Source organism: Grammomys surdaster, unplaced genomic scaffold, assembly GCF_004785775.1.
Source record: "Grammomys surdaster isolate TR1022 unplaced genomic scaffold, NIH_TR_1.0 137, whole genome shotgun sequence".
Lineage (NCBI taxonomy): Eukaryota > Metazoa > Chordata > Mammalia > Rodentia > Muridae > Grammomys > Grammomys surdaster.
In genome coordinates this window covers 11782727-11807767 of record NW_021604595.1, presented here as the reverse complement: position 1 = coordinate 11807767, position 25041 = coordinate 11782727, and the positions used below count along the sequence as shown (strand labels likewise).

Below are 25041 nucleotides of genomic sequence, written 5' to 3'. Positions count from 1 at the left end.
TATGGCATGTACCTGTGGTCCTATGGCATGTACCTGTGGTCCTATGGTATGTACCTGTGGTCCTAGCTACTTAGGAGGCTGAGGCAAGAGAATCCCTTGAACCCAAGAGTCCGAACCACCTGGCAACCATGGCAACATGTCCAGACCTCATCCAAAGAGAAAACAGGTTTTCTGATGCTTGAGTCATTTTTTGTGGTTATTGCTGCCTGACTTCATGGAGTCTGTCCTAACCTTGTTGGAGAGAATACCAGACACTGAAACAGTACCATTTACCGCCTACATCTCTGTATGTAAAATGTAGTTTGGGTTACTATTGTATTGTTATAGCACATATTTAAGAGTCAAATCCACATGCTTCGCCCATCATTTACTCTTGCCTCATTTTATCTTAGGAATGTATTCTTCAGGGCCTGTTGAAGTTCCTCTGAATCACAAACGATCTGTTTGTGACCTCACACAAGCGGATCGACTTGCCGTGTATGATTTTGTCATTGAGGAGACAAAGAAAAAGCGCTCTGGTCCTCAAGTCATTGAAAATGACAGTGACCTGTTTGTAGACTTGGCTGCTAAAGTCAATCAAGGTTTGGGATAAATATCATCTTTTACGTTTCTTGTCATTCATCTCATGCATGTCAGTAATGTGATCTCGTTTGTGTGCCACTTGAGGGGGGTAAGGTGGTTGTGTATCATCTCACTGACATTACAGAGTTGTACTCTGACTTCTAGCATAATGCTTCATCTATAGGAATACTACTTGTGTTTACTCTATGGACGTGAATACTTCTGTTCATCTACTGCCTAGAAAAAAAACAGTGATAGAATAGTCTGTCCATAACGTAGATTATTTCAGAACTTTTTTTTATATGTTACCTTGAAGCATACTATGCAGGATTATTTCCCCCCCCCACACCTTTTTTTTAAGTAACTATTTTTTTTTTTTTTTTTTTTTTTTTAAAAAATAGGGCAGTGTTTTATTTTCCTTTACACCTTAATGAATACTTCTTGATGACTGCACACGGGGTAAGGCTGCATGGTAGTTCAGAAAGGTCACAGCGATGGTGTTTTCCTGACAGCATGTATTCTTCCTAGTGAGTGGAATGACTTGTATGATGTCACTGTCAAACCAGCAAGACTGCATTTATGCACCCATCATTTTCAGGATTGTTGGTAACTTGGGCATACTTTCCCCAAATAACCTTGCCTCCTTGTGTCACAAGGCCCAACTCGCTCACATTCACTTCAATAACTGTACCTTTGGTGATCACACCCAGGGTTGTGTATAATGGGGATGATGGATTCTTTTTCACACCGAGTATAGGCAGGCAAAAAGTAGCCTTCAGCTCAGGGTGTGTGACATGGGCTTTTTTGAAACGTAGACCCATTGGCCTAATGAACCTTTCATATTTAGGTGGTTTTCTTGTGAAACCATCACCAACAAAGCAGACTTTAGTAACCAATCTCTTCCATGCCTTCTTTTTTCTTTTTCCTGTTCGAATAACTTTCAATACTTCTGTTTCTCCTTGGGCACGAACTTTGGGTAGAGGAACCTCCCATTTTCCCGCCTTTTCTTTTCGTTTCTGCTTAATCATGTTGGAAAGTACTTTTGCTCTGGACTGCCCCTCTCTGTCCAGCAGATAGGCAGGCACTGCTCCTTGTGGAGTCTTCTCATCATCCTTCTGCTTGGTGTTTCTCTTTTCATGCATCTTAATAGTCTTTTTCATTTGTATTTTCTCGGCATGGCGCTGTTTATGGTAGAGCTTAGCCTTCAGGCCAATCATTTTTTTTGCCTTCTTTGAACGTTCATGGGCCTCCCGACCTTCCTTCTTTCTCTTTTTCTCATGGTAGTCCAAACGATAGCCATATCGTTTGCGGTGCAATTCAATATATTCATTTTGTGGCATGTTGACAGCCGCGGAGCAGCCGTCCGCGAGCTCCCGGGTTTTAAAAACCTTTTAATTTCTGGGTGTCACTGGCCCACGAGCCTGGTTTGGTCAACCCGGAACGGGAAAGGGTAGTAACTATTTTTTTAAGATTCATTTGCTTTAAGTAAGTGCACTGTTGCTGTCTTCAGACACACCAGAAGAGGGCATCGGATCCCATTACTGATAATCATAAGCCACCATGTGGTGCTGGGAATTGAACTCAGGACATCTGGCAGAGCAGTCAGTGCCCTTAACTGCTGAGCCATCTCTCCAGCCCACAGGATTATTTCTAACTGTTAAGTTCTGAATTTCAAAGTGGAGCTAGAGAGATAGATCAGTAGTTCAGAGCTCATAATGCTCTTGCAGGGGACCTAAGTTCTGTTCTTACTACCCACATTGGGTGGCTCACAGCTACCCATAATTCCAGCTCCAAGGGATCAGATGCCCTCTCCTGGACTCCCCAGACACACTCACTCACAGTGACAAACCCACAGACATATATATATATATAGTATGTTTTATATTTAATTATATACACATACATTAATAAAAATAATTTAACTCCTTTTAAGGGTATAATAGTTTTATTCTTTCATTAGACAATAGCCGAAAAAGTCCAAAATCTTACCTGGAAATCCTGGCAGAAGTGAGAGATTATAAAAGAAGACGTCAGTCCTATAGAGCTAAGAATGTTCACATAACCAAAAAGTCATACACCGAGGTAAGTTTCACATACTTTTGTAGTACTTTTGTTGAAAATAAAAATTTTCTGAGTCTTTTTTATGTCCCCAGAGGTTTTTCTCAAGTGTCCTGAGAATGCCACACCCTGTTTGTCCTTGCCAGGCAAAGGTGTTTCACTACTAACATATCTGTAGAGGTTGAAAAAAGCCTTTTAAAGATACTTTAAAAGTATTGAGTTTTGAGAAAGTGCGTCTGTGTTGTGACAAGAATATGAATTTGGGCTTTTAACTGCCTCTGGTTTGAGAGGGTTGGGGTTTGGGGCATTGGGAAGGGGTTGATAGTTATTTGAGCTTTTTTATTTTATTTATTTCTACTTTATGTATATGTGTGTGGGCCTGAGTATATGTTCATTATGTATGTTTAAGTGCCCATAGAGGCCAGAAGAGGTTGTTGAATCTCACAGGTTAAGGATTTGAGCTAAGTACAGATTTTTAAAAGTTGAAGGCCTTTGGGGATGGCTAGGCTTATTAGTTAGGGCTTCTGCTGGAGCTGCCTAGTGCTCTCTACTGTAGTGTCTTGAAGTCATGGAGGACTCCTGGGCCTTACTGAGGAGTTTGGCATTGTTCTGCATTTAGCTTTAGGAGCTATTGAAAATTTCACTGATTCCTGTACTTTGAAATCTTTTTTTTGTGGACAAGGGAGAAGTGTCAGCTCTGTTTTGGTTTATTTGTGACTAGTCTTTGCTTAATCGTGTAGGTAAAAGATAGAAAAGAAGCTTTCACGTGGTTCTCACAGGTTAGGGATATGAGCTCTCTTTGAGAGAACATCTGGGAAGTAAATGTAACATTTTATACTCTGTCTTTCATTGTGGTTTAATTATTAGGTTTAAAACTCGTGTGCACATATCCTCATACAGAAGAGTTAGAAAACTAAGCACAGCAGGAAGAACTGTGCATGCACATCTTTGCTGGGATCACCCTTGGTGGGTGCTGGGCCTTGTGGACTCACCACTTCCGCTTACCCCTTACCTTGTGTTCTTTCATGCTTTTTTAAATTCTTAAAAGATGTATTTGCATAGTGCCGGTTTCATTCTGGTTTTCATGTTCTGAGTCATTATACTTTGCTCTTACTCATAATTCCCCGTTGTCTCCTATTGCCTCTTTTGTGGGTCCTTTCCCTCCCTCCCTCAGGTGTCCCTCCTCCTGCACTCACGTCACATGTGTTCTGTTACTCTACCTTTCATCCTCTTTCCCTTTTGTCCTTGGCAGTGTCTTACTGTATAGACCATGGAATTCTCTATTTCCTTTAGGACCGTCATTTTAGGCAGAGCCACCCAGCAGCTGTCTTTCCTTTCTGTACATTTTTTACTCTCTATTTCATATTTGTACATATTCTTTTCCTTGAATTGTTCAAGAGTAAGTTCTGTACATCATGACTCGTATCCCCAAAAAGTGTGTATGTATTTCCAGAGAATAAAGCTGTTTTCTTACATAGTCATAGCATAGTTCCAAGTTAACATTGAAATAATACTGCCATCTACCATTTATTTATTTGTCAGTGTGACAAGTGCCTTTTTCATAGTTCTTAAATACACCCATCTCATAGTCCATTATGTCATAACCCTTCCTTCATAAATTTTTGAGTGATGACAACTAGTGATTTTTCTAAATAGATTTTATTTTTAATTACATGTATATGTGTGGGTATGTGCACATGAGTGCAGGTGCCAGAAAAAGGTCCCAGAAGGTGGCCAGAAGACATTAGATCCCCAAATCTTGAGTTCTGGGTGATCAGGAACCACCCAGCATGGATACTGGGAACCAAACTGGCCCAATGGAAGAGTAACAGATGCTCTTTTTTTGGTTTGGTTTGGTTTGGTTTTTTCAAGACAGGGTTTCTCTGTGTAGCCTTGGCTGTCCTGGAACTCACTCTGTAGACCAGGCTAGCCTCAAACTCAGAAATCCACCTGCCTCTGCCTCCCAAGTGCTGGGATTAAAGGCGTGCGCCACCACTGCCTGGCGAAACAGATGGTCTTAACCACTGAGCCATCTCCTATTTTTCTGGTTTTATGATCTTAAGGTTTAGGACAACTTCTTGATGTGACATTTGCTTTTTACTTCTCCCAAGGTAATTCGGGATGTGATAAAGGTTCACATGGAAGAGCTCAGTAACCATTGGCAAGAAGAGCAGGGAAGAGCAGAAGACGGTGCTGAAAAGTACGTCATTGTCCTCACTGAGGAAGTGTGTGCTTCTTTCACTTTATATCTGTGTCAAACCCAGGGCCATATGTGTTGGCAGTGTGCCTCTCATGTGCTGTAGTTGTGGCCATGCAGCACTGTGTGGCTTAAAGCATCTGTTTAATGCATTGCCTATATATGCTATTAAACCATAGCATTTCCAAGACTGGGATCCATTGGTGCTTGTTTATTGTCTGTGCTCAGAATTACTGTATTTAGAGTTGTGATGATGAACTTGATATTAGGGAGCTTGTCATTAGGTAAGCTGTTATAGGTGCTGTTTGTTTGACTGCTACCTTTGTGGAACATGAGATTATGCCACTGATATCATATGGAATACTGTACGCTAGTGATGGTCTGTGTGCAGTGAAGACCATTGGTGAGAAGGCCTGATGGACGTTCTTTCTGTACTGCAGGAATGAAGAAAGGCGATCGGCTTCGGTAGATTCACGACAGTCTGGTGGAAGTTATTTGGATGTTGAAAGTTCACGACATAGAAGGGCTCGGAGTAGGAGCCCACACAAACGGAAAAGAAATAAAGATAAAAATTCTGAGTCAAGAAGAAGGAAAGAGAGGTGAGTATCTATCCCTGAGTTATCCAGCATTGTTGACTTTGTCATTGAATGCAGAATAATAATAATTATTGGAGTAGGTTAAGATAGGAAAGGAATTAATGGAGTTCTTCATATTCACCATGCTTCAGCTCACAAACTACCCATGTAGGAATGTAGTTCCTAGTTCTGTATACATAATAAAACACTGCGTCCCCTACCCTACCTTCGAGATACTGGAATTGAACCTAGAGGCAAGTGCCCTACGACTAAGCTGTAACTTCAGCTTCTCTCTCCCCCCCCCTCATTAATTCATTCCCAATCTGGAGGACAGCACCCTCTCCTGGTCCCCCCTTAACGGAGCTCCTCTCCCACTCCCCCCCTCCTCCCCTAGGTATCCCACCCTGGCACACCAAGTCACTGCAGGACTAGGCACATCCTCTCCCGCTGAGGCCAGACAAGGCAGCCCAGTTAGGGGAGTGGGATCCACAGGCAGGTAACAGAGTCAGGGACAGCCCCTGCTCCAGTTGTTTGGGGACCCACATGAAGACTCAGCTGCACATCTGCTACATATCTGCAGGGGGTGTGGTGGCGGTGGGATGGGGGACCTAGGCCTAGCCCATGCTTGCTCTTTGGTTAGTGGTTCAGGCTTAGGCTTTGGGAGCCCCCAAGGGCCCAGGTTAGTTGCCTCTGTTGGTCTTCTTGTGGCATCTCTATCCCATTCGGTCCTTCAGTCCTTCCCCCAACTTCCACAAAATTCCCCAAGCTCTGTCTAATGTTAGGCTGTGGGTCTCTGCATCTGTTTCTGTCAGTTGCTGTGTGGACTCTCAGAGGACAGTTATGCTATGCTCCTGTCTGAAAGCATAATGGAGTATGGAGTATCATTTATAATGAAAATGGTTTGGTGCTTGACCATGGAATGGGTCTCAAGTTGGGTCAATCATTGGTTGGCCATTCCCCAGTCTCTGTTCCTTCTTTGTCCCTGCACATCTTGTTGGCAAGACACATTTAAGGTTTAAGGTTTTCTAGGTGGATTGCTGTCCTTATTCCTCCACTGGGAGTCCTGTCTGGCTACAGGAGGTGGCCACTTCAGGCTCCATATCCCCACTGCTATGAGTCTCAGCTAGAGTCACCCTCATAGACTCCCTGGGGCCTCTCCTTCCTGTCCCAGGTCTCTGACATATCCTAGAAATGCACCCCCCTCAAGTCCCCTCCTGATATTTGTTCTCTCTCCCCCACTCTCCATACACCTGATCTTTCTCTATATTTTTTAATGTTTGAGGCAGTACCTTACCATTCTGGCCTTGAACTCACTATAGAGCCCAGGAAGGACTTGAACTTACTTGATCTTCTTGCCTGCCAAGTAGCCTGGGTTATAGACCTGTACCACCAGGTGACCAGCTTGGTGCCTCCTATCTTTCTTAAAAAACTTACAAAGCTGACATATGAAAATAATGTCTGGGTGAGGCAGTAAGTTTTACAGTGTTTGTTTAGACCTGTCTTCTATTGAAATTGCCTTCTTATGCTTCTCTTTTTGCTAATTCTTCTGTTGAAGTGTAGTTAGATCAGAGACATCCCAATTTTACCTTTGTTAGTATAGTTTGATAACTAGGAGATATGAATTAGTGGTAAATGATAAATTTAAACAAATTGAGATCTAATCTTGTATGCCAGCTACTTACTGGGTATTCCCTGGGGTGTCACATTTACCAAGGCTCCAGCTAAACTCTATCTCCATCTGCCCTTCCCCAGTATTTCTGTCCTGGTTAGTGGGATGTCCCTCCCAAGTTTACCTACACCAGAGATTGGGCAATCATTTACTTACTGCTGACCGTCTAGTCAGGCCCACATTCCTGTCCAGTCTGCTATCTGCCTCCCTTCTGTTCCTGTTGGTGTCTGTCCAGAGAGTGATTGTTGCTTTGTACATCTCTAAACTTAACTGCCTTGAAACCATTTCTGTCCTCTGCCCAAGTGAATTCTCTTAGTCAGCAGCAGCAGCATTCTCATTCCATTGCAAGGCTCTCAGCACCCAGGGTCAGTTTCTGTTTGTTTCTTGTACTTTCCATGACCTATGGAGAGAAGAGTCTGCACTCTGTAGCCTGATTTGACTTCTCGTCCACATCTATGCTATTTTGCATTGTGTCCTGCTGCCTAAGTCTTATCTTTATTTGAGCAAAAAGGATTGCCTCATCTAGCACACTACTGTTTCCTGCACTCAGTTCCTTCCCCACTAGAGAGAGTCTTAGCTTCGGGAAGGCAGAGCCCTACTTAGATGTTTGTTTGTTTGTTTTTCAGGCATGGTCCCACTGTGTAATTCTGACTGTCCTGGAAGTGACTTTGTAGACCAAGCTGGCCTCAAGCTCACAAGAGATCTGTCTGCCTCAGCCTCCCAAGTGTTGGGATTAAAGATGTGCACCACCACTTCTGGCTCTCCCTTAGTTTATGTGGACAGTGCTGTCAAATACTAGCCTCTCACATGACCTTTCTCTCCAGAGCCACTGATAAAGAAGAATTAGTGAGCATTCTAAAAATTATGTATGTATGTGTGTGTGTGCCTGCATGAGTTCATGTGCATCCAGTGTGTGCAGGTGCCTGTGCAGGGCAGAAGAAGGCGTTGGCTTCTCTAGAAGTGAAGCTACGGGCACTTGTGAGCTGTCTGAGTGGTGGACCTGAACCCTAGGCCCCAGCAAAGAGCCATAAACACTCGAGCCATCTCTCTAGCCCTCATAAAGCCTTTTACATTGACCTGATAGTCTTGCTAGACACACTCTCATTCCGTCTGTAGAGCTAAAGCTAGCTGTGCTTTAGTTCTCTTATGAAGATGGGATGTTTGCTTAGTTACCCTTCTGACTCCACAGTTGAGCACTTGCCCCCCTGACAGAAACTCTACTCTGGCACTTTTCAGAGTTGAGATCTCTGTTCGGTCTCTGTACAGCTAATTTCTGCACTCCATCCTGAGATAGAGTGAGTTACATGAAGTTGATACGGCAGCCAGAATAAGGAAATCAGACACTTTAGCATATTTTTTATGCCTTTAATATTCTATTTGACATGGGTCCTCTGGTCATCTAGCATGAGCATATATTCAGAGTTAATTTTAAAGCAGACCACCAAAATATAAATCTGTTTTGCTTATGTTTTTTTCTTAGTTTATAGATCTCATACCCTCTTCCTTCTCTCTCCTCCCTCCAGACTCCTATTTGCCCCTCCTTGCTCTTTCAAATTCATCCCACTTTTTATTAATTGTTATACACATATATGTATAAGCTTATATATATTCCCAAATATAGCTTGCTCAATCTGTATGTTACTTATTTATATATTTTTTTAGGGCTGGCTGCTTGCTGACTCTGGTCAGAGTACTGTTTCCCCTGCTTTCAGAATTCCTTAGCTGCCTGTAGTTCTTTTCTAGGGTTGAAGCCTCATAGGCTTTCCCCAGTCCACTTTGCATGTCTGTTGTTGTGCTTGCTCAGGTCCTGTTTAGGCAGTTGTATTAGTGAGACCTTATGGGTATAGCTTCTGAAATGACACGGAGACACAGTCTGTCTCTCCCTGATCCTCTGGCTCTTTCAGTCTCTGTACTCCCTCTTCTGCATTGTTCCCTGAGCCGTAGGTATGAGAGTGTTCTGTGAAACTCTCCATTGGTGCTGGGCTCCACAACTCTGCATTTTGATTAGTTGTTGTGTTCTGTAATAATCTCCATCTGTTGTAAAGAGAAGTTTGCTTCATAAGGGCTGAGGATTACATTTAACTGTGGATATAAGGACAAATATTTTGAGTGTCATTAGGGATTATGCTAGGTTAGTACAGTGGTGGTTGAAGGTTCTCTTCCAAGATCCATGAGTTCACTAACCCTGAGCTCAAGAAGGCTTTTCATGCCTGGTGTTGGGATTTTGTTAGGTGGTCTTTAGCTCTTGGAGCGAGCATTGTCAGCCATATGAAAAAAAATTCATATAATCTATATATTTGTAAACATATTTATATGTTATTTTTTAAGGTAGATAATAGTATGATTCCTTATGGCTTTCAGAATGGTTTTTAATTTCAGTATGACTCCTTATGGCTTTTTCAGAACTCTTTACTGTTATTTTACTCTCCTACTTCCTTGTCCTGTGTGTATCTCCCTTCCCCTCTCGAATTAGAGGTCCCCCCCATTTTGCTTACCTGTATTTTAATCTTGACTTTAATAATTGACTTTCCCTTTTTACTCTTTTTAAAACTTTTGTTCAGCTGGGAGTGATGATACATGTCCTTAATCCCAGCACTCAGGAGGCAGAGGCAAGTGGGTTTCTGAGTTCAAGGCCAGCCTGGTCTAAATAGTAAGTTCTAGGCTACCTGAGGTTAAATAGTAAGACTCTGTCTCCAGAAAAAAAAAGTATTGTCCAGTTCTAAATGCTTGTTTTAGCTTACTCTGGTTTATGTCTAATGGAAATGTATTGCTATTATTAAAATGTCTCATAATTTTCTGTCTGTTTATTTCAGGGATGGAGAAAGACATCATAGTCATAAAAGAAGAAAGCAAAAAATATAAACAGATTGTAAATGTGTTAATTATGCTTATGGAATAAATATGCTGATATTTTAATTATTATCTTTGCATAGGAAAAAAATGGCCGTTATGATCGTGTAATACTTACTATAATAAATGCTTCAAACCAGGAGTCAAAACTGTACCCTACACATTATTACTATTTGTTTCATTCTTTTGGCCATGTATATATCAGTTTTCTTTTTCACAAATCAGTACTTGAGATAGGTAAATTACACATGAAAACATTCTCACTGTAAAAAGTTAAAGGTGAGGCTGGATTCCACCCTGGCAGTGACTACTCTGTCTCACTACACTGGAGGGTTATGTGATAGGGAAAGCAGTGTAAGTGGCTTTCTGGATGGGGAGTGTCCTGGCTAAGTAGACTATGTGTAGGTATTTATAGATTGAATTACTATATTGGGCATTCAAAGGAAAACCTTGATCTGTGTTCACATGGTTAGATCTTTAAATGTAATGCTAAAGGGGAATTGTGAGTAGTAGGCATATTTAAGTTAGCATTAGATTCAAGTCCAAAAAGACCTTATTTTTTTTATAGATATCTATATATATGATTATATTTTCAAAAGTTCAACAGAAACAATTCCAAATTCCTAATTATATGTGGGGAAGGACGTTTTGGGGTAGATAACAGGATTGGGGGGTTGGTCAAAAGAAACTTTGGTTCTGTGAGTAACATATTCATGTTTCATTTGATAATTAAAAATTGCTAATATTTTGTATGTTTGAAGTACTGTGTGCATACACTAAAGTATACTCATTTTAAGTACTTACGTGACTGGTGTATCTCCACACAACCACCACAGGGTGGAGTGTTCTCTGGCTCCAGGAGGTTTGTACCTCCCCCATCATTTCTCTATCTCTAACCTAGGGCAGCTAAAGCTTACATTCCTCTTTCCTACAGCCCTGGGCAGTGGGATGCCCAGCCGTAGCTCTGCCTTCCTTCACACAGGGGTGTTCTGTGTTCAGTTTTATCTTGGAGCCCAGGTTGGTTTTGAATTTGATTCCTGTGTCAGCCTTCCAGGTGCTGGGATGACAGGCATGTACCACAGTGCTTGGTGACTCCAGGTTGTGGGAATCGATCCTGTGCTGTATGTTGGTAGTACTTTCCTTTTAGTTCTGTTTTTATCTAGAACATCCAGTTGAGTCCAGTGCATTGCATTCCCGCTTAAATTAGCAGCAGTAGCTTGGACATTTGAAACCCAGTTAAAGATTTCATTTCCAAACAAACAGAATCTTATGTAAGTAATTGACAAAGAGTGAGTGATTGGATCTTGGTAAGATTGACAATTAAGTTTCATGCATGAGAGATAGGCTCAGTTCTGCTTCCTGTTTTTTTCTAATACATGCTTTTGCTGTGTGCCTTAAGCTAGCCTTAAATATCAGTTCTGCCTTGAGAGAGTAGAGCTAGGTGAACCTGGGGTTTGCTGGCTGCCAGCCTAGCTCATGTGGTGAGCTCCGTGTTCACAGAGAGACTGAACAAAACCCAAGGTGCATGATGCAAGGTGGTTGACCTGGTCTCCCCATGCATGCACATAGATGTCAGGGTACACCCACACACATAGAACACACACAAAACCCAGGCACTTAGCACTTAGAGTAACACAGTCATACAGAATTGCTGCTCTTTTGAGTCAAAACCATACAGTTATTAGCAGTTTGTTAATTACTGTATGCTCAACTTAAAAGCTGTGTTTTAAATTCTGCTTTCTACCAATCAGGAGAAACCAGAGTCGGACTGGTTTAGCTTATGTAGGTATCTTACAGGAAGAATAAATAGGAAGGAGTGGTGTGGAAGCAACAGAGCTTAGAACAGAGTGGAGAAAGAAGAGCTAAGATGCAATCCAGGGTCTTTACAGCCCAGAGGTTTAAGTGCATAGTCGGCTGCTGAGGATGAAATGAGAGGAACCGTGAGCAAGAGATGCTCGGACCAGCTTTCATAAGGTCTGCCTTCATACTGTCGCTGCTTCTGACTGCCGCGTTACGAGCTCCTGAGAGCAAGGCTTTACAGCCATAGCTCCTGTGCCCAGCGTTCAGTGGTGTTTATTTTAAATCAGGAGCATCTTCAGACCCCACATCTAGCATTGATTTGTGATTTGCTGCTGTCAGTCGTTACTATGGGTGCTCCCCCATCTCCTTGTGTGTGTCGTGCTTAAACCCAAGGTCTTGCTCACACAGACACTAGGCAAATGTTTCACATTTCAGCATTGTTTTAACAACAAAATACCGTGTAGCCCAGGTTGGCATCAGATTCATCATCCTGTCTCTACCTCCAGTGTTTGTGTCCATTCAGACCTGACTCACCAACGTTTCTGATTTCTCATGATATTTTTCTCCCCAAACCTTATTAGATGCACCGAGAATAGATTGTATCTATTGACCAATTTCTGAGATTTAAAACATTAGTTTGATGGCACATGCATTTCAGTCCCAGCACACAAGATGGTGAGGCAGGAGGATTGCTTGAACACAGGGAAACCCTGACTGCAAGTGTTAGGGTGCTGTCTTCTAGGTGACTTAGGTAAGAAAGAATGAGGTAAGGTGGATTCTGGTCAGTAAGAATTTCTCTAGTAGAATGGTAACAGCACCCAAGGGTTGGTTTTATACCCAGAAGGTGGTAGGTACCTTGAGTACCCACCAAGCAGAGGCTGAGGCAAGTGGATTGCTTGAGCAGCTAAGTTTGAGGCTAGCCTAGGCAACATAGTGAGAGTGTGTCTTTATTTTATTTATTTTTATTTATTTATTGTATGTAAATACACTGTAGCTGTCTTCAGATGCCCCATAAGAGGACATCAGATCTCATTATGGATGGTTGTGAGCCACCATGTGGTTGCTGGGATTTGAACTCATGACCTCTGGAAGACCAATCAAGTGCTCTTAACTGCTGAGCCATCTCACCAGCCCAAGCGTGTCTTTATTAAATTGAATTTTAAAAAAGTATTAAATACATAAGTTTAAAGATGTCAAGGAGGAGAGCAAGAGTTTAAAGACTAGGTTGTGTAGCAAGAAGCTTGGGAGAGAACAGTTACTGCCTTAATTAATGTGTTGTTTAGTGTTCAGAGGTTTGTAACAACCTGGACTCCTGCTCTATGGTTTGCTTGAATTCACATCCACAGAAGGTTGGGAGGGAAATTAAGCTTAACTTCCATTTTCAAGGAGAGGACATCCAGAGGCCCCGGCAGAGGTACGATAAGCCCAGGCTCGTGTGTGAAAGGTAACTTGGGGATCAGACACTGGAATATCTCCTGCCTGTACTTCCTACACGTGTACCAGAGGCTGCTGGGTACCAGAAGGGCACTCGATGAGCAGGGCTGATTCAGTTGAGAGAACCCTCTGATGTCCACTCGCCTTTCTTTCACTCTCTCAGCAGAGTCTCACTGTGTTATTACCCGGTTTGGGCTTGAAGTCTCCAGCCTCCAGAATAGATGGGGGGACTGGCTGCAGCCATGTGCTACCTGTGGGATGTGCTCACTTGATGAAACAAATACAAACCTTAAAATTGTTCCTGGGAAGCAAAGAGAAAAAGCTTTCAGACATTTCTGCAAGGTCCAGGGCTGAAATTGGTCCTTGAGGAGCAACCGGCCATGTTGGAGGAACACAGCTTGCAGTGAGTCTGCCTTGAGACCTGAAAAAGGCAGCTGTCCTCGTTGAACACAACATAAAGCTGCTTACTTTATCTAGGAATTTCACTTTCTCAGCTACTTTGTTAGCCAACAACTTCAAGAAACCATCTGTGTTTTTGCTGGGTTTGTGACAATGAGACATTCCAGTTTGAGGACAAAAGCCACACAGGAGAAAAGAAACTGTTTAGCCTTTCTCTTTGATTCTTTCTCGAGCCAACAAGAAACGCATGAATTTTATCATCATCATCATCCCCTTGCTCAAGGTGGCAATACTGAGCACGTGCTGAGTGACAGGGATAGACCCAGGTTCTTTGTATAAGTTTCTTGGGGTTGGAGTCACACTGATCTCACAGAAGAGTTATTCCTTCAAAAATGGGTTATCAGACAGCATGGCTGGCTATGTTGTGTCTTGCACTTTCAACACATGGCCTGGTTCCTCTCTGCCGAGTTGTAATGCAACCTTAGCTAGCTCTCATTTCAGCAGTAGCATGCTACCTGAGCTTTGCAACAGCCAGAACCATCAGCCAAATTGCCACTTTCTAAACAGCCCAGCCTCTGATATTTTGTGCCAGTAACAGAAAATAGACTAACATAATGTCCTCCTCCGCCCCCCTAGTACAGCAATTTTCTGCTTTTAGGCAGATGGACTTCCTGACTTCCACAAAGCAAAATACTCTTTTTCTCCTGGCTTACAATATCTCCCATTTTCCCTTTCACTCTACCCAAACATTTGCTTTGTTACCCAACTTTGCTGAAACCTGTAGCACCACCTCTACCATGCAGTTAACACTAACAGGGTATAAGCGCTGTTCTAGTTTGGAAGTTACATACCACAAAGGCCAACAGGTTAAAAGCCTCCTTCCTGTATAGTTCATGGAGCTTCCGGGAGGTGGTAGGACCTTTTAAGAGGTAGAACTAGTTGGAGAAAGGCTGTGTAGTGTGCCTATGAAGGAAGTATTGCAGCGGGGTTGGGGCGTGGCAAACAACTGGATTGAAAGCTCTGAACTTATGAACTGAGACAAAGTTGTCCTTGGGTGTTTAGCCACATTAATGGGAACCTGGCTAGCACATAACTTACAAACAAGTCTTTTGAGAAAAGGGACCACTTGATAATATATTTCTTTCTTTTTAAATATTTATTTAGGGGCTGGAGAGATAGCTCATTGGTTAAGAGAACTTACTGCTGTTTCCTGAGGACCAGGGTTCAGCACCCACATGTTGGCTCACAGCCACTCATAACTCCAGTCCCTGGAGATCGGAATCCCTTTCCTGACCTCTGACACCAGGCATTATGTAGCTCTGGCTGTCATGGAACTCACTCTGTAGACCAGGCTGACTTGGAGCTCACAGAGAGAGATCCTTTTCCTCTGCCTCCCAAGTACTAGGACTAAAAATATGTGGCGCTATGCTCTGTAAAACCCAATTCTTTTTTTTTTCCCGGTTTTTTGAGACAGGGTTTCTCTGTGTAGCACTGGCTGTCCTGGAACTCACTCTGTAGACCAGGCCAGCCTCGAACTCAGAAATCCGCCTGCCTCTGCCACCCAAGTACTGGGATTAAAGGCGTGCGCCACCACTGCCCAGCAAAACCCAACTCTTAACTGAGGCAAGGTCTCACTCTGTAGCCCCTAGCTGGCCTAGAACTCACTATGTAGCCTAGGTTGGCTTTGAACTCATGATGATTCTATACCTTGGTCTCCAAAGTGTTGAGATTATAGGCACACCCACTATACCTGGCTAGGAATCATTTGTTAATAGTTAATATTATTTAGTATTATATTAATATAATTATGCTCTATTAATATAATAGTGATAAAATATTAGGGTCATGAATGAACAGGTATCATATTGTCACATATTTTCTGCATTATTTCTCTCCAGGATGGCAGTACATCACAGTACAGTATTATCCAGTTTTATTGCCCCTTGGAGTTTGTTTTGTGACCCACTGAGTTTAACCAGTGTCATCAGCATGAGCATGGGAGTGAAACTATTCCATCGGAGCATGGTGGGCTCACCAGTGGCCACACAACTGAAGACAGTGACTTCCCTTCTGCCAGGTCAGGTCTCACGAGTCCTTTACCCATCTATGACAGGCCCAGTCTTGTACAGGAAAGTCATTAGGCTTGAATAGACTTTTGTCATATGCTCTCCCTGGGAAGTCTTCGCTGATCACATCCCTGCTCTCCCTCCTCCCACTCTGTCCTTCACTTTCCTGATTGCTGCGTGTGTTATCTCCTTGTGCCTGTCCTCAGCAGACACTGCTGCTCTTGCTTTGCAGCCCATCGAGACAGTTTTCTCTGCACCTGGCACTCTTGTGCTGCATCTGTGCACTCTTCCCTCCTGCTCCCACTGCGTGCACGGCTCTGGCCTCATCCCATCTTTTGCTTAGGGACATCTGTCTGTCCCCTGAGGTTGATGCTGCACACATTTGAGCTATGAGTGTTCTCCCTCTTGTCCTGGATGACGTGTGAACCATTCTGGAGCGCACAGACCTCTGGAACTGTTGCATCTATGTGACAGAGTTTCCAACGCTGTTTGCCAACAAAGTCAGATGCTACCCTTTCTCGCCTTCATATCCTTAGGGAGCACAAGTCCTATCCTGCTTGGACTGTGGCCTGGACTGATGCTGTGCTTGACTGGAGGGAGAGGAGGATGTGTGTGTGTGTGTGTGTGTGTGTGTGTGTGTGTATGTGTGGTGTGTGTATGTATGTGTATGTGTGTGTGTGTGAGTGTGTGTGTGTGTGTTGCTTTCTAGATAGTGAGGGGGATCCCCAGGTAGAATGTGCAGTTTCCGTATGATGGGCACATGGGGCCTCTGGCTGCAGCACAATGACCTAATGGCCACTGCTGGGTTGGGTATCCTGTAAGAAATCTGAGGTGTCTCCTCTAGGTGGATTGGCTTCTCTCAGATGTCTCAGTTGTGGGAACTTATATCCTGGCCATCTTCGGTCTCCAATAGGGCCCTGTCTTCCCCTACCCTCCCATCTCCTCCTTCCCCATCTCAGGACCACTGACTGCCCCAGGAAGACTCGACAGTTGTTTTTGAAAGAGCTAGTTGCAGATGTCTGTTCCCAGTAGGGCTCTACCTGGCCCAGGACGTTGAAAGGCTTCCCCAACTTTGTGCTGTGACCCTTAACTCCATAGCCTGCATCCTTAAGATGGCCCAGGACGCTTCTTGTCATCTCTGGGTGGCAGTGAGGTGTAGTGTACAGATGACTGAAGAGCATTGGGAAAGAGGGTTAGGGTGACCTATATCCAGTCTGGGAGCCCTTCTTTCCCCATGGGTCAGCACTGACCCAGGCCTCCACCTGCCTGGTTCCTGTTTCCAGCCTCCACAGCTGAGGTGCAGGTTCTTAGCTGTCAGTCACAAGTCATCTTGAACTTCAGAGTGCCTTTGTAGATGAGTGGGGTTCCTAATTACACTTGGTTTTGGGGGTCTGTCAAGCAGGGCTGGTTTCTGGTCCTGGAAGTGTTTGTAGCCTTTAGCCTTTTGACACCAGCAGTGCTCAGAGCCACCTGCTGTGTGCCTGTCATTGCCCCTGAGTGTGTTGTGATGCCTTTGGCAGGTCCTTCAGAGTTGATGACTGCAGAAGCTCTGGGGTGGATCTACTGAGCAGTGCCTTTCTCCTGTCCCCCAGGTCCCTTCCCCAGCAGAGGCAAGAAAAAGTTGACCCAGGCGCATCAGGGAGTACAAACTGAACCTTCCTCTCACTCTGGTGCTGTGCTAGCCTCAAGGGAGGAGATGTGATGGGGGTGGGAAGACAGAATGAAAGCAGAAACATCAAGTTCATCGTCTTGATGAATACAATGTGACTCCTGTAAATACCCAACAGCTTCCAGAACTAAAGGAGCAGCCAGCCTAGCAACAATTCCTGACAGAAGTCCTCGGGCACCTGTTTTGTATCATGTACTCCTAGGACTCCAAGGAAGAGCTCCATCCAAGTTACCCTCCCCCAACCCCCTTCTCAAACTCTCACACCTTTAGTCATACATTGGAAATTTGTGCATGGCATTTGTAAGAGCTAATCTCAGTTGTCACTTTGACACACCTGGGAAGAAGGACTCTCATTTGAAGGATTGCCTCCATTGGATCTTTCTGTTGGCTTTGACTGTGGGAACATTTTCCTGATTGCTAATGGACGTGGGTGGGGCCAGCCCACTATGGGCATTACCATTCCCAGTAGGTGGGCCTTGGCTATGTAAAAAAGGTAGCTGAGCAAGTCCGTGAAAAACAAGCCAGTTAGTAGGGCTCCTGTGTGGTCTGTGCTTTAAATTCCTGCTTCGAGTTCCTGCCCTGGCTTCCCTTGATGAACTGTAGCCTGTCTGATGAAAGAATGTTTTCTCCCTGAAGTTGGGTGGGCAGATTAAGGCTCACACCAAAAGAAACACTTCCCGGTAGTTAGAACTGCCCCATGATTGATGCGCCAGGGTTGAGGCAGTGAATGCTCAAGAGGCCTGTGGGCGACCCTGGTGTTGCACAGGAGATTTCAAGGTTGAGCGTGGGATTCCAACTGGGATGTTGGCTACATGTCATGTGCTGGAGAAGCATTAGAGGCAGTTTGAAAGTGCCAACCCCTCCAGGTGTGACCCCATAGTCCCTGAGCACTGTTAAACATAGTGTGCTCTCCTCCCAAGGATGAAAAGCCCAACAACTTGGTGGGACCAGCTTTTTGGCTATCTTCTCAGTTGCCCTGATCCCACCCTCCTGAGGACACAGAGAATGACCTGAGCTCTTTCTTCCTCCTCCGCACGGGAACTCCATCTGTTCCCTCAGCTAGGCATCTCCCTCAGGAGTCTCAGGAGGTAAGTGAGCTGCTCCTCACAGGTGACAAGCACCCCCTGCTGTTGGAAGGTAGGTATGACCAAAGGCCCACACTGGCTTTTTACTGTTGTTAATGAGGGTCTTGAGAAACCTCCAAGGAAAGAAGCTAGTCAGCTCTAAGGTCACAGTGAAGCTCTTCCCAGTAGCCTAGACATACTCACTGTTTATAAGCAGTGGCTAGCCTGCCAACTAGTGCTTCACGTGGGTGGAGAAGGGATGACCGAGGTCTTCGGTCACAGTGAAAAACAGCTGCTGCCCCCTTGGGAGATCCACCTCGTCTCTTTCCCCTGCCTCCTCCAATAGTCCCAGCTATTTCTTCATATCTGAATGAAAACAGGAATACAAGGAAAACGCATGTGATGGTTTGTATATGCTTGACCCAGGGAGTGGCTCTATTTGGAGGTATGGCCTTGTTGGAGTAGATGTGTCACTGTGGGTGTGGGCTTAAGACCCTTACCCTCACTGCCTGGAAATCAGTATTCTGCTGGTAGCCTTCAGATGAAGATGTACTACTCTCAGCTCTTCCTGTACCATGCCTGCCTGGACACTGCCATGCTCCCGCCTTGATGATAATGGACTGAACTTCTGAACCTGTAAGCCAGCCCCAATTAAATGTTGTCCTTTATATGACTTGCATTGGTCATGGTGTCTGTTCACAGCAATAAAACCCTAATGAAGACAGGGCATGACTGCTTCTAGGTATGGTGGAGTAGAAAGTTTACTGTAAACAAAAGGGAGAGCAAAGCCAGAGGCAGCAACATCTGGGAGAGTCCAGAGTGGTCATGACCCTGCTAAGCTGAACCATGTGGGGAGAGCGGTAGAGAGAGAGAGAGGGGTCAGAGGAGAATCAGGTGCAGCAGTCAAGAGGGCAAAAATATAAAAGGGGCAGGTAACCAAAATGTCTGTATTATATAGGGAAGAGCCTCTGGGTGCCCTGGGCTGGAGAAGTTTAGAGTATGGGGTGGGGTACACCACACATACCCTGCAACAGGTAAGGCCTGAGGGATGCTGGGAGAACCTGAAGGCCAGATCCACTTTGATATGTTAAATAGGTACCTCAGCCATTTGTCCCAGGGCTGGAGACTTAATAATATCACAAATTAATGTTAAGAAATCTACATTCTGCATATGAAAGAAAACATACAACATTTATCTTTCTGATTTCTGTTTATTTCATTTATCATAATAATCTCTAGTTCCAACCATTTTTATGCATAACACAAACTTCTATATCTTTTACAGCTGAATAAAACTATTGCTCTGTGTGTATGAGTGTGAGTTGTTTTTTTTTTTTTTTTTTTTTTTTTGGTCTAGGCTGGTTGTATATCTTGGCTATTGTGAATAATTCACTAATGTGCATAGATGTGCAAATATGTATGTGATATTCTGATTTAGATTCTGCCAGGTATACACCCAGGAGCAGTATAACTGGATCATATGGTAGTTGTCTTTTGACGTCTTTAAAGAGCCTTCTTACTGATTTACATAATAGCCAAGCTAGTTCACTTTCCCTCCAGCTGTGGCTAAGCACCCACACCTGCTTTTAGTGTCTTCATAGCTATTCTGATTGGAGTGGGGCAGATGCTAATGTATTTAAATTCGTATTTCCCCAGTGCTAAGGATGTTAAACATTTTTCTCTATATTATCTGCTATTTGTATTTTTTTTTATTTTGAGAATCAGACTATTAATAATTATCAATGTTCAGTTATTGTCCATTTATTGGTTGGATGTGTGTGTGAGTTTCTTACTTTGTAGGTTCTAGATACTAGTCTCCTGTCAGATGCCCAGACTTTTCTCCCATTCTGTAGATCATGGATATTTAATCCTGAGCCACATGCAGTCCAGATTAGGTATGAATGTGGGTCAACACAAATCTTAAACTTAGTTAAAACATTATGAGATTGAAAATTATTTTGAATTCAATTGAGTGGTTCTCAAGAATGAACTTCGTAGGTGATGTCATGTCTCTATCATGCAAAATACATGTGCATTCATTTGCAGTATTTTCGCACCTGTATGGCTTCAGGTCTTAGTAACTTTGGGTATTTGGAGTGTTTAGCCAGCATGTATGTCTGTGTACTGTGTATGCAGTGCCTGCGGTTTGTCTCGGGTCTGAATCTCAACACCTTGTAGCTCTTTTTAACCAGTTGTGTCGTCTCCTAGGATGGGTCATGGTTTTGCTGACCATGTTTCCCTCAGGATCATTGACAATGTTTACATTGACTCTGTGTTTACCTCCTTTTTAGAGTCCTGTGAGGTGTCCGTGGACTCTCTGATCAGGGACAGGTTACTTGCTGGATCTGTAGAATCCTTTCACAGGTGTTCCATTGTTCCTTGGTTCCCTGAGATTTAGTTGAGGTGAGGAAGAAATACTGGCTTTTGGTCCCTGCATCTTTCCTGGCTTTGGCCTCCAGGTATGGGTATTGCACACCCAGGAGATCAGTTATACCAGGATGGAACATATCATCATTCAAATCTTAGCCTTCTATGGGACTTAGAAAAGTGTGACAGAGACAGATTTAAACATAGATAATTAGTGTGTGCTAGCTGCTCAGTGGTATACAGGGAGTCCTCGAGGAAGCTTTTGTATTTCTTTATATTGTTGAGGTTTGTGATCGTCCTTGTAGTATTTTCCTTAAGGGAAGTGTTTTGAGCAAAGGTGTGGATGGTTGACTGCAGCTCTCCTCCTGGTGGGTCCGGTAGAAATGGCTTCCCTTTTTTTTTCTATCTTGGGTTAAATGAGGGCCACTGGGTGGGATGGAGCTCTGTGAAGTAGGAGAAGAGACCTCATTCTCTGTTTCCACTTTGAAAAGCAGGGTTGTTTGTGATTCGACATGTTCTCTCCACAGTCTTTTTTTTTGGTGGAGAGCCACACAGGGCTGAGCGTGAGGCTCTTCTGCCCATGTCTGTTCATACCTACAAAGCAGAACTAGTTTCAAGATGGTGTAGGTTAAGCTTCTGTACATTGGCCAAACTTCCCCTTCACCCAACTTGTATTGAGATTAGACAATGTAACTGAAAAATACTGGTCTCTTTTTCTTTAGATTCTCAGGATCAACCCTATTCCAGTTCTTTTTGTGTTTACTTTTATTTTATTCGAGACAGGATTTATCTGTGTAAAGCCCCTGGCTGTCCTGGAAATCACTTTCTAAACCAGGCTAGCCTTGAACTCAGAGATCTGCCTGCCTCTGCCTCTTGAGTGTTAGCATTTTGTCTAAGCTCCGCCCCACAGTTACCTAGCAACAGCCAGGTGTGCCTGACTCACTATAAAAGGGGCTGCTTGCCCCCTCCTCTCTCTCTCTCTCTTGCCTTCTTGCTCCTGCTCTGTCCTCTCTTCTCTTCCCTTCCCCCTTCCCTCCCCATTCCCCTCCTCCTTCTCTCTCCATGTACTCATGGCCGGCATCTACTCCTCTACTCTTCTTCTCTGCTCTCTCTCTGCCTTTCTCTGTCTCTACTACACTCTTAACTCCCCTCCCCATGCCCCGAATAGTGTGGCTGGCCCCTCAAGGGAAGGGGGTGCCTCTGAAGGCCCATGCCGAGACACCCCCTTCCCCCATACCTGACTACACATCCACCAAAACATATCCCCTCTCTATCTTTTTATAAACACAACACCGAGTGCTGGGATTCAAGGTATGTGCCATCACTGGTTGACCCAATTCTTTAAATAAAGTTTTGTTTTTAATGATATAAAAAGATGTATGGGTGTGTGCACATGCGCATATGAGTACAGTTGTCCTTGGAGGCCAGAAGCCTCAGAGCTTCCTACTAGGAATTGAACTCTGGTCCTCTAGAAGAGCAATATGAACATTTGTCTGCAGAGTCATCTCTTCAGCCCCTTTTATTGCACTTCTTGAGGCCGTCTCACAGATAGAGTCTAAGGACACTGAAAGCTCTATGGCCAGTAGAGTAGAGAAAAATCATCTCTTTGAACCATTCTAACTCCTCAGTGAGGTCTAAAGGGTCCCAGCTCCTGTCAGTTCAAACTAGGCATCCTGGGAAGGACATGGGAGTAGCCGTGGTAAAATCTACAACACTGGCTTGTAATGCAAACTGTTCTGGAGTTACCCTGTTCCCTGGCTGACTTGGAACCACTTGCCTGCGTTGTCTCTCTCCAGGACTAAGTACTGACGCATTGGCATGTTCTTCCCAGCTCCAGGTACCTCTGAGGCTATTTCTTTTACTTTAGTGGAGTCAACTCTCTTTCCTAAGAAGTTCTTGAGAGTCCTGAGGTTTCTAGGTTCAGAGAAGAAAGAGGCTCATTTATATCAAAGGCTCCGACTTTGCTGCTTTGCGTTGCTGTTCAAGTGAATCATTTGGGGTCTTGTTGGTTTGTTTTTCCCTTTGGAACTCACGCTCAAGGGAGTGACCTATGACCTGGGGAATTAAATCCATTTCTTCAGCAATAATACGGCCTACAGTCAAGGGACGCAGACTTTGACAGAGTTAAGATATTAGTGAAGCATTATAGGAGGACGCTGGGGGACAAACTTAACTAAACACCTGGCAGTCATCACACAAAGCCTGTGGGTGACAGGCCCTCAGGCTGTGGAGTCTTTGTTTAATATCCAAACCTTCGCTTTGTATCCAGCCACAAAAGGTGAGGTCTCTTGGAACTTGTTTTGGATGTGGGCTAACACTGGGTAAGCCCCTGCTCCAGAACCTCCCCTTTGGGTCCTGTCATCTTGTTCCAGCATTGTAGAAAGGTTGGGGGTTGTTGGTCCTCTGAATACGAAAATATGCAGCTTTGCCTTTTGACTTTGTATGAAAAACTTAAAAACATTTAAAGATTTCTGGGGAAGTAATCACTGTTTTGGTATACTCATGACCCCCATTTCTAGTCAACATAAATGTGGTAACTTCCAATTTGGGATGGCACACACAGAGCTACAACCTGACGTCTAACTTAATGATTTGATCATGTAGAGTTGAACCTTCTGACTATCTAGTGGTCAGCCTTGAAATCACGTACACACAGCCCCACTGAACATATTCAGCAGGCTGCGTTTATATATTAATATATTTGTATATATAATAATATATAATTATACATTAATGGTTGGATTTATATATTTATAATTTTTTAAAACAGAAATTAAAAACAGGCCATCAATTTGAGAGAGAATAAGGGGAAGGACATGTGAAGGGTTGCAGGGAGGACAGAAAAGGAGCTAAATGGTATAATTATATTTTAATTTTAAAAATTTTTAATAAAAAACAATAAAAAGGAAAAACAAAGCCCAAGATTTACCCATAGTAAAAAAGTTTAAAATGAGATTAGATTAAATATAGGAAGAGGAATTAAAATGTAAGTATTTAAAAAAAATCCAACAAAGTCAAAAATACTATTAAAGGTGTGTGTGAACACAGGGAACAAGAAAGAAGTTAACCATATGGGACTGGGGTTGGGGAGGAAAGAGATGCAGCATTGGAACAGGTTTGTTCTGGGTTTTACAGATGCGAGACTCAGTTACACACGGCCCTGGTGAGCTTGTGAAGTCTTGGCTGTCCTGTGATTTGTGCCTCTGCCAATCTTGTGTGGGACAAATGTCTGCATCTTCACAGGGGTTGCTTTCTTTCTTGAGTACTAGGGCCTCTGCTGGGCATGTTTAACCTTGCAGTTTGTGGGCTAAGGAGATTCTCTAACCCTCCAGAGCATTTTAGCTGTCTTTTAAATGTGTTGCTTGTATGGCAGGCAGTCCCACTGTGGTTGGTATAGCAGAGGGGCTGCCTTGTCCTTTCAAAGCCTTCTGAGGAGTTCTCACTCTGCTGGGGGGATGCAGCTGTGGGTGTCATGTGGAACTTCATCCTTCAGGCCCTACATCCCTGAGGAGCAAACAGCAGGCTCCAGAATTGGATCCAATTGCTGTTCTTACACTCACAGCTAGCAGACTTCTAGGTAGCTAGGTAGTGGTGGTGCATACCTTTAGTCCCAGCACTCCGGAGGCAGAGACAGGCAGGTCTGAGGCCAGCCTGGTCTACAGAGCTTGTTCCAGGGCAGCCAGACCTATCATGCAAAGCTTTGTCTTAATATATATAAAACCAACCAACCAACCAACCAACCAACCAACCAACCAACCCACAACAAAACCCAAAACCTTCAGGACAGTGCTCTGTGATATGTAGCTTCAGGCTAAGAGTCTTGTCTTTCCTTATGCACTTCTAGCCTGAGCCAAACTTCTGCTACCTGTACTGTTATTAATGTCTGTCCGTCTTCCTCTCTACAGCTTCCTCTCTGGGCCTTCTCTCATCAGAGGCTGTAGCAGGCCACATTGAGGATCCCTGTGTGTAGATGTTCCCTGATCTCAGAACCCTAGGATTACTCAGTTTTAAATAATAGATTCTTTGTCACGTTGGTGTCTGATCACTGCCCTCCAGATGATAATGTGACAAAATGGAGTTCATCTCTGTCGTCTTATCAAAATGTGCAACTGGATTGAGGCTCGGGCTTGTCCTGAGACTAGGGCTGCCTGTGTTTGGTTCCAAGGGCTCACCTCTTGGAAGTGGTCTCTAAGGCTGACCGTTTCTAGGAGCTTCCCACTTGAAGCTGTGTTCTGCTTGCTTCTCTGTATCACATGTAGTACTCTGATATGTGACGCCTGTTGTCATTCTTGACAGTTTCCCTCTATAACCTTATCTTAGGGTTACTATTGC

General features: G+C 43.8%; 1 protein-coding gene and 1 pseudogene across 3 annotated transcripts in view; one reads left to right on the top strand and one right to left on the bottom strand.

Moving 5' to 3' along the window:
* The window catches only part of Snrnp48 (small nuclear ribonucleoprotein U11/U12 subunit 48), a 20267-nt gene extending 10198 nt beyond the window's left edge, over window positions 1-10069 (top strand). For both annotated transcript variants that reach the window (XM_028763185.1, XM_028763186.1), the window contains exons 5-9: window positions 393-581; window positions 2522-2643; window positions 4731-4819; window positions 5257-5415; window positions 9874-10069. In XM_028763185.1, coding sequence (XP_028619018.1) covers window positions 393-581; window positions 2522-2643; window positions 4731-4819; window positions 5257-5415; window positions 9874-9922 — 608 coding nt within the window. In that variant the 3' untranslated portion in view covers window positions 9923-10069. The remainder of the gene's footprint in view (window positions 1-392; window positions 582-2521; window positions 2644-4730; window positions 4820-5256; window positions 5416-9873) is intronic.
* Window positions 956-2012, bottom strand: LOC114617590 (annotated as a pseudogene). Its single transcript, XR_003710819.1, has one exon. The product of XR_003710819.1 is annotated as a ribosome biogenesis protein NSA2 homolog pseudogene (transcript).
* Window positions 10070-25041: the final 14972 nt, after the last annotated feature.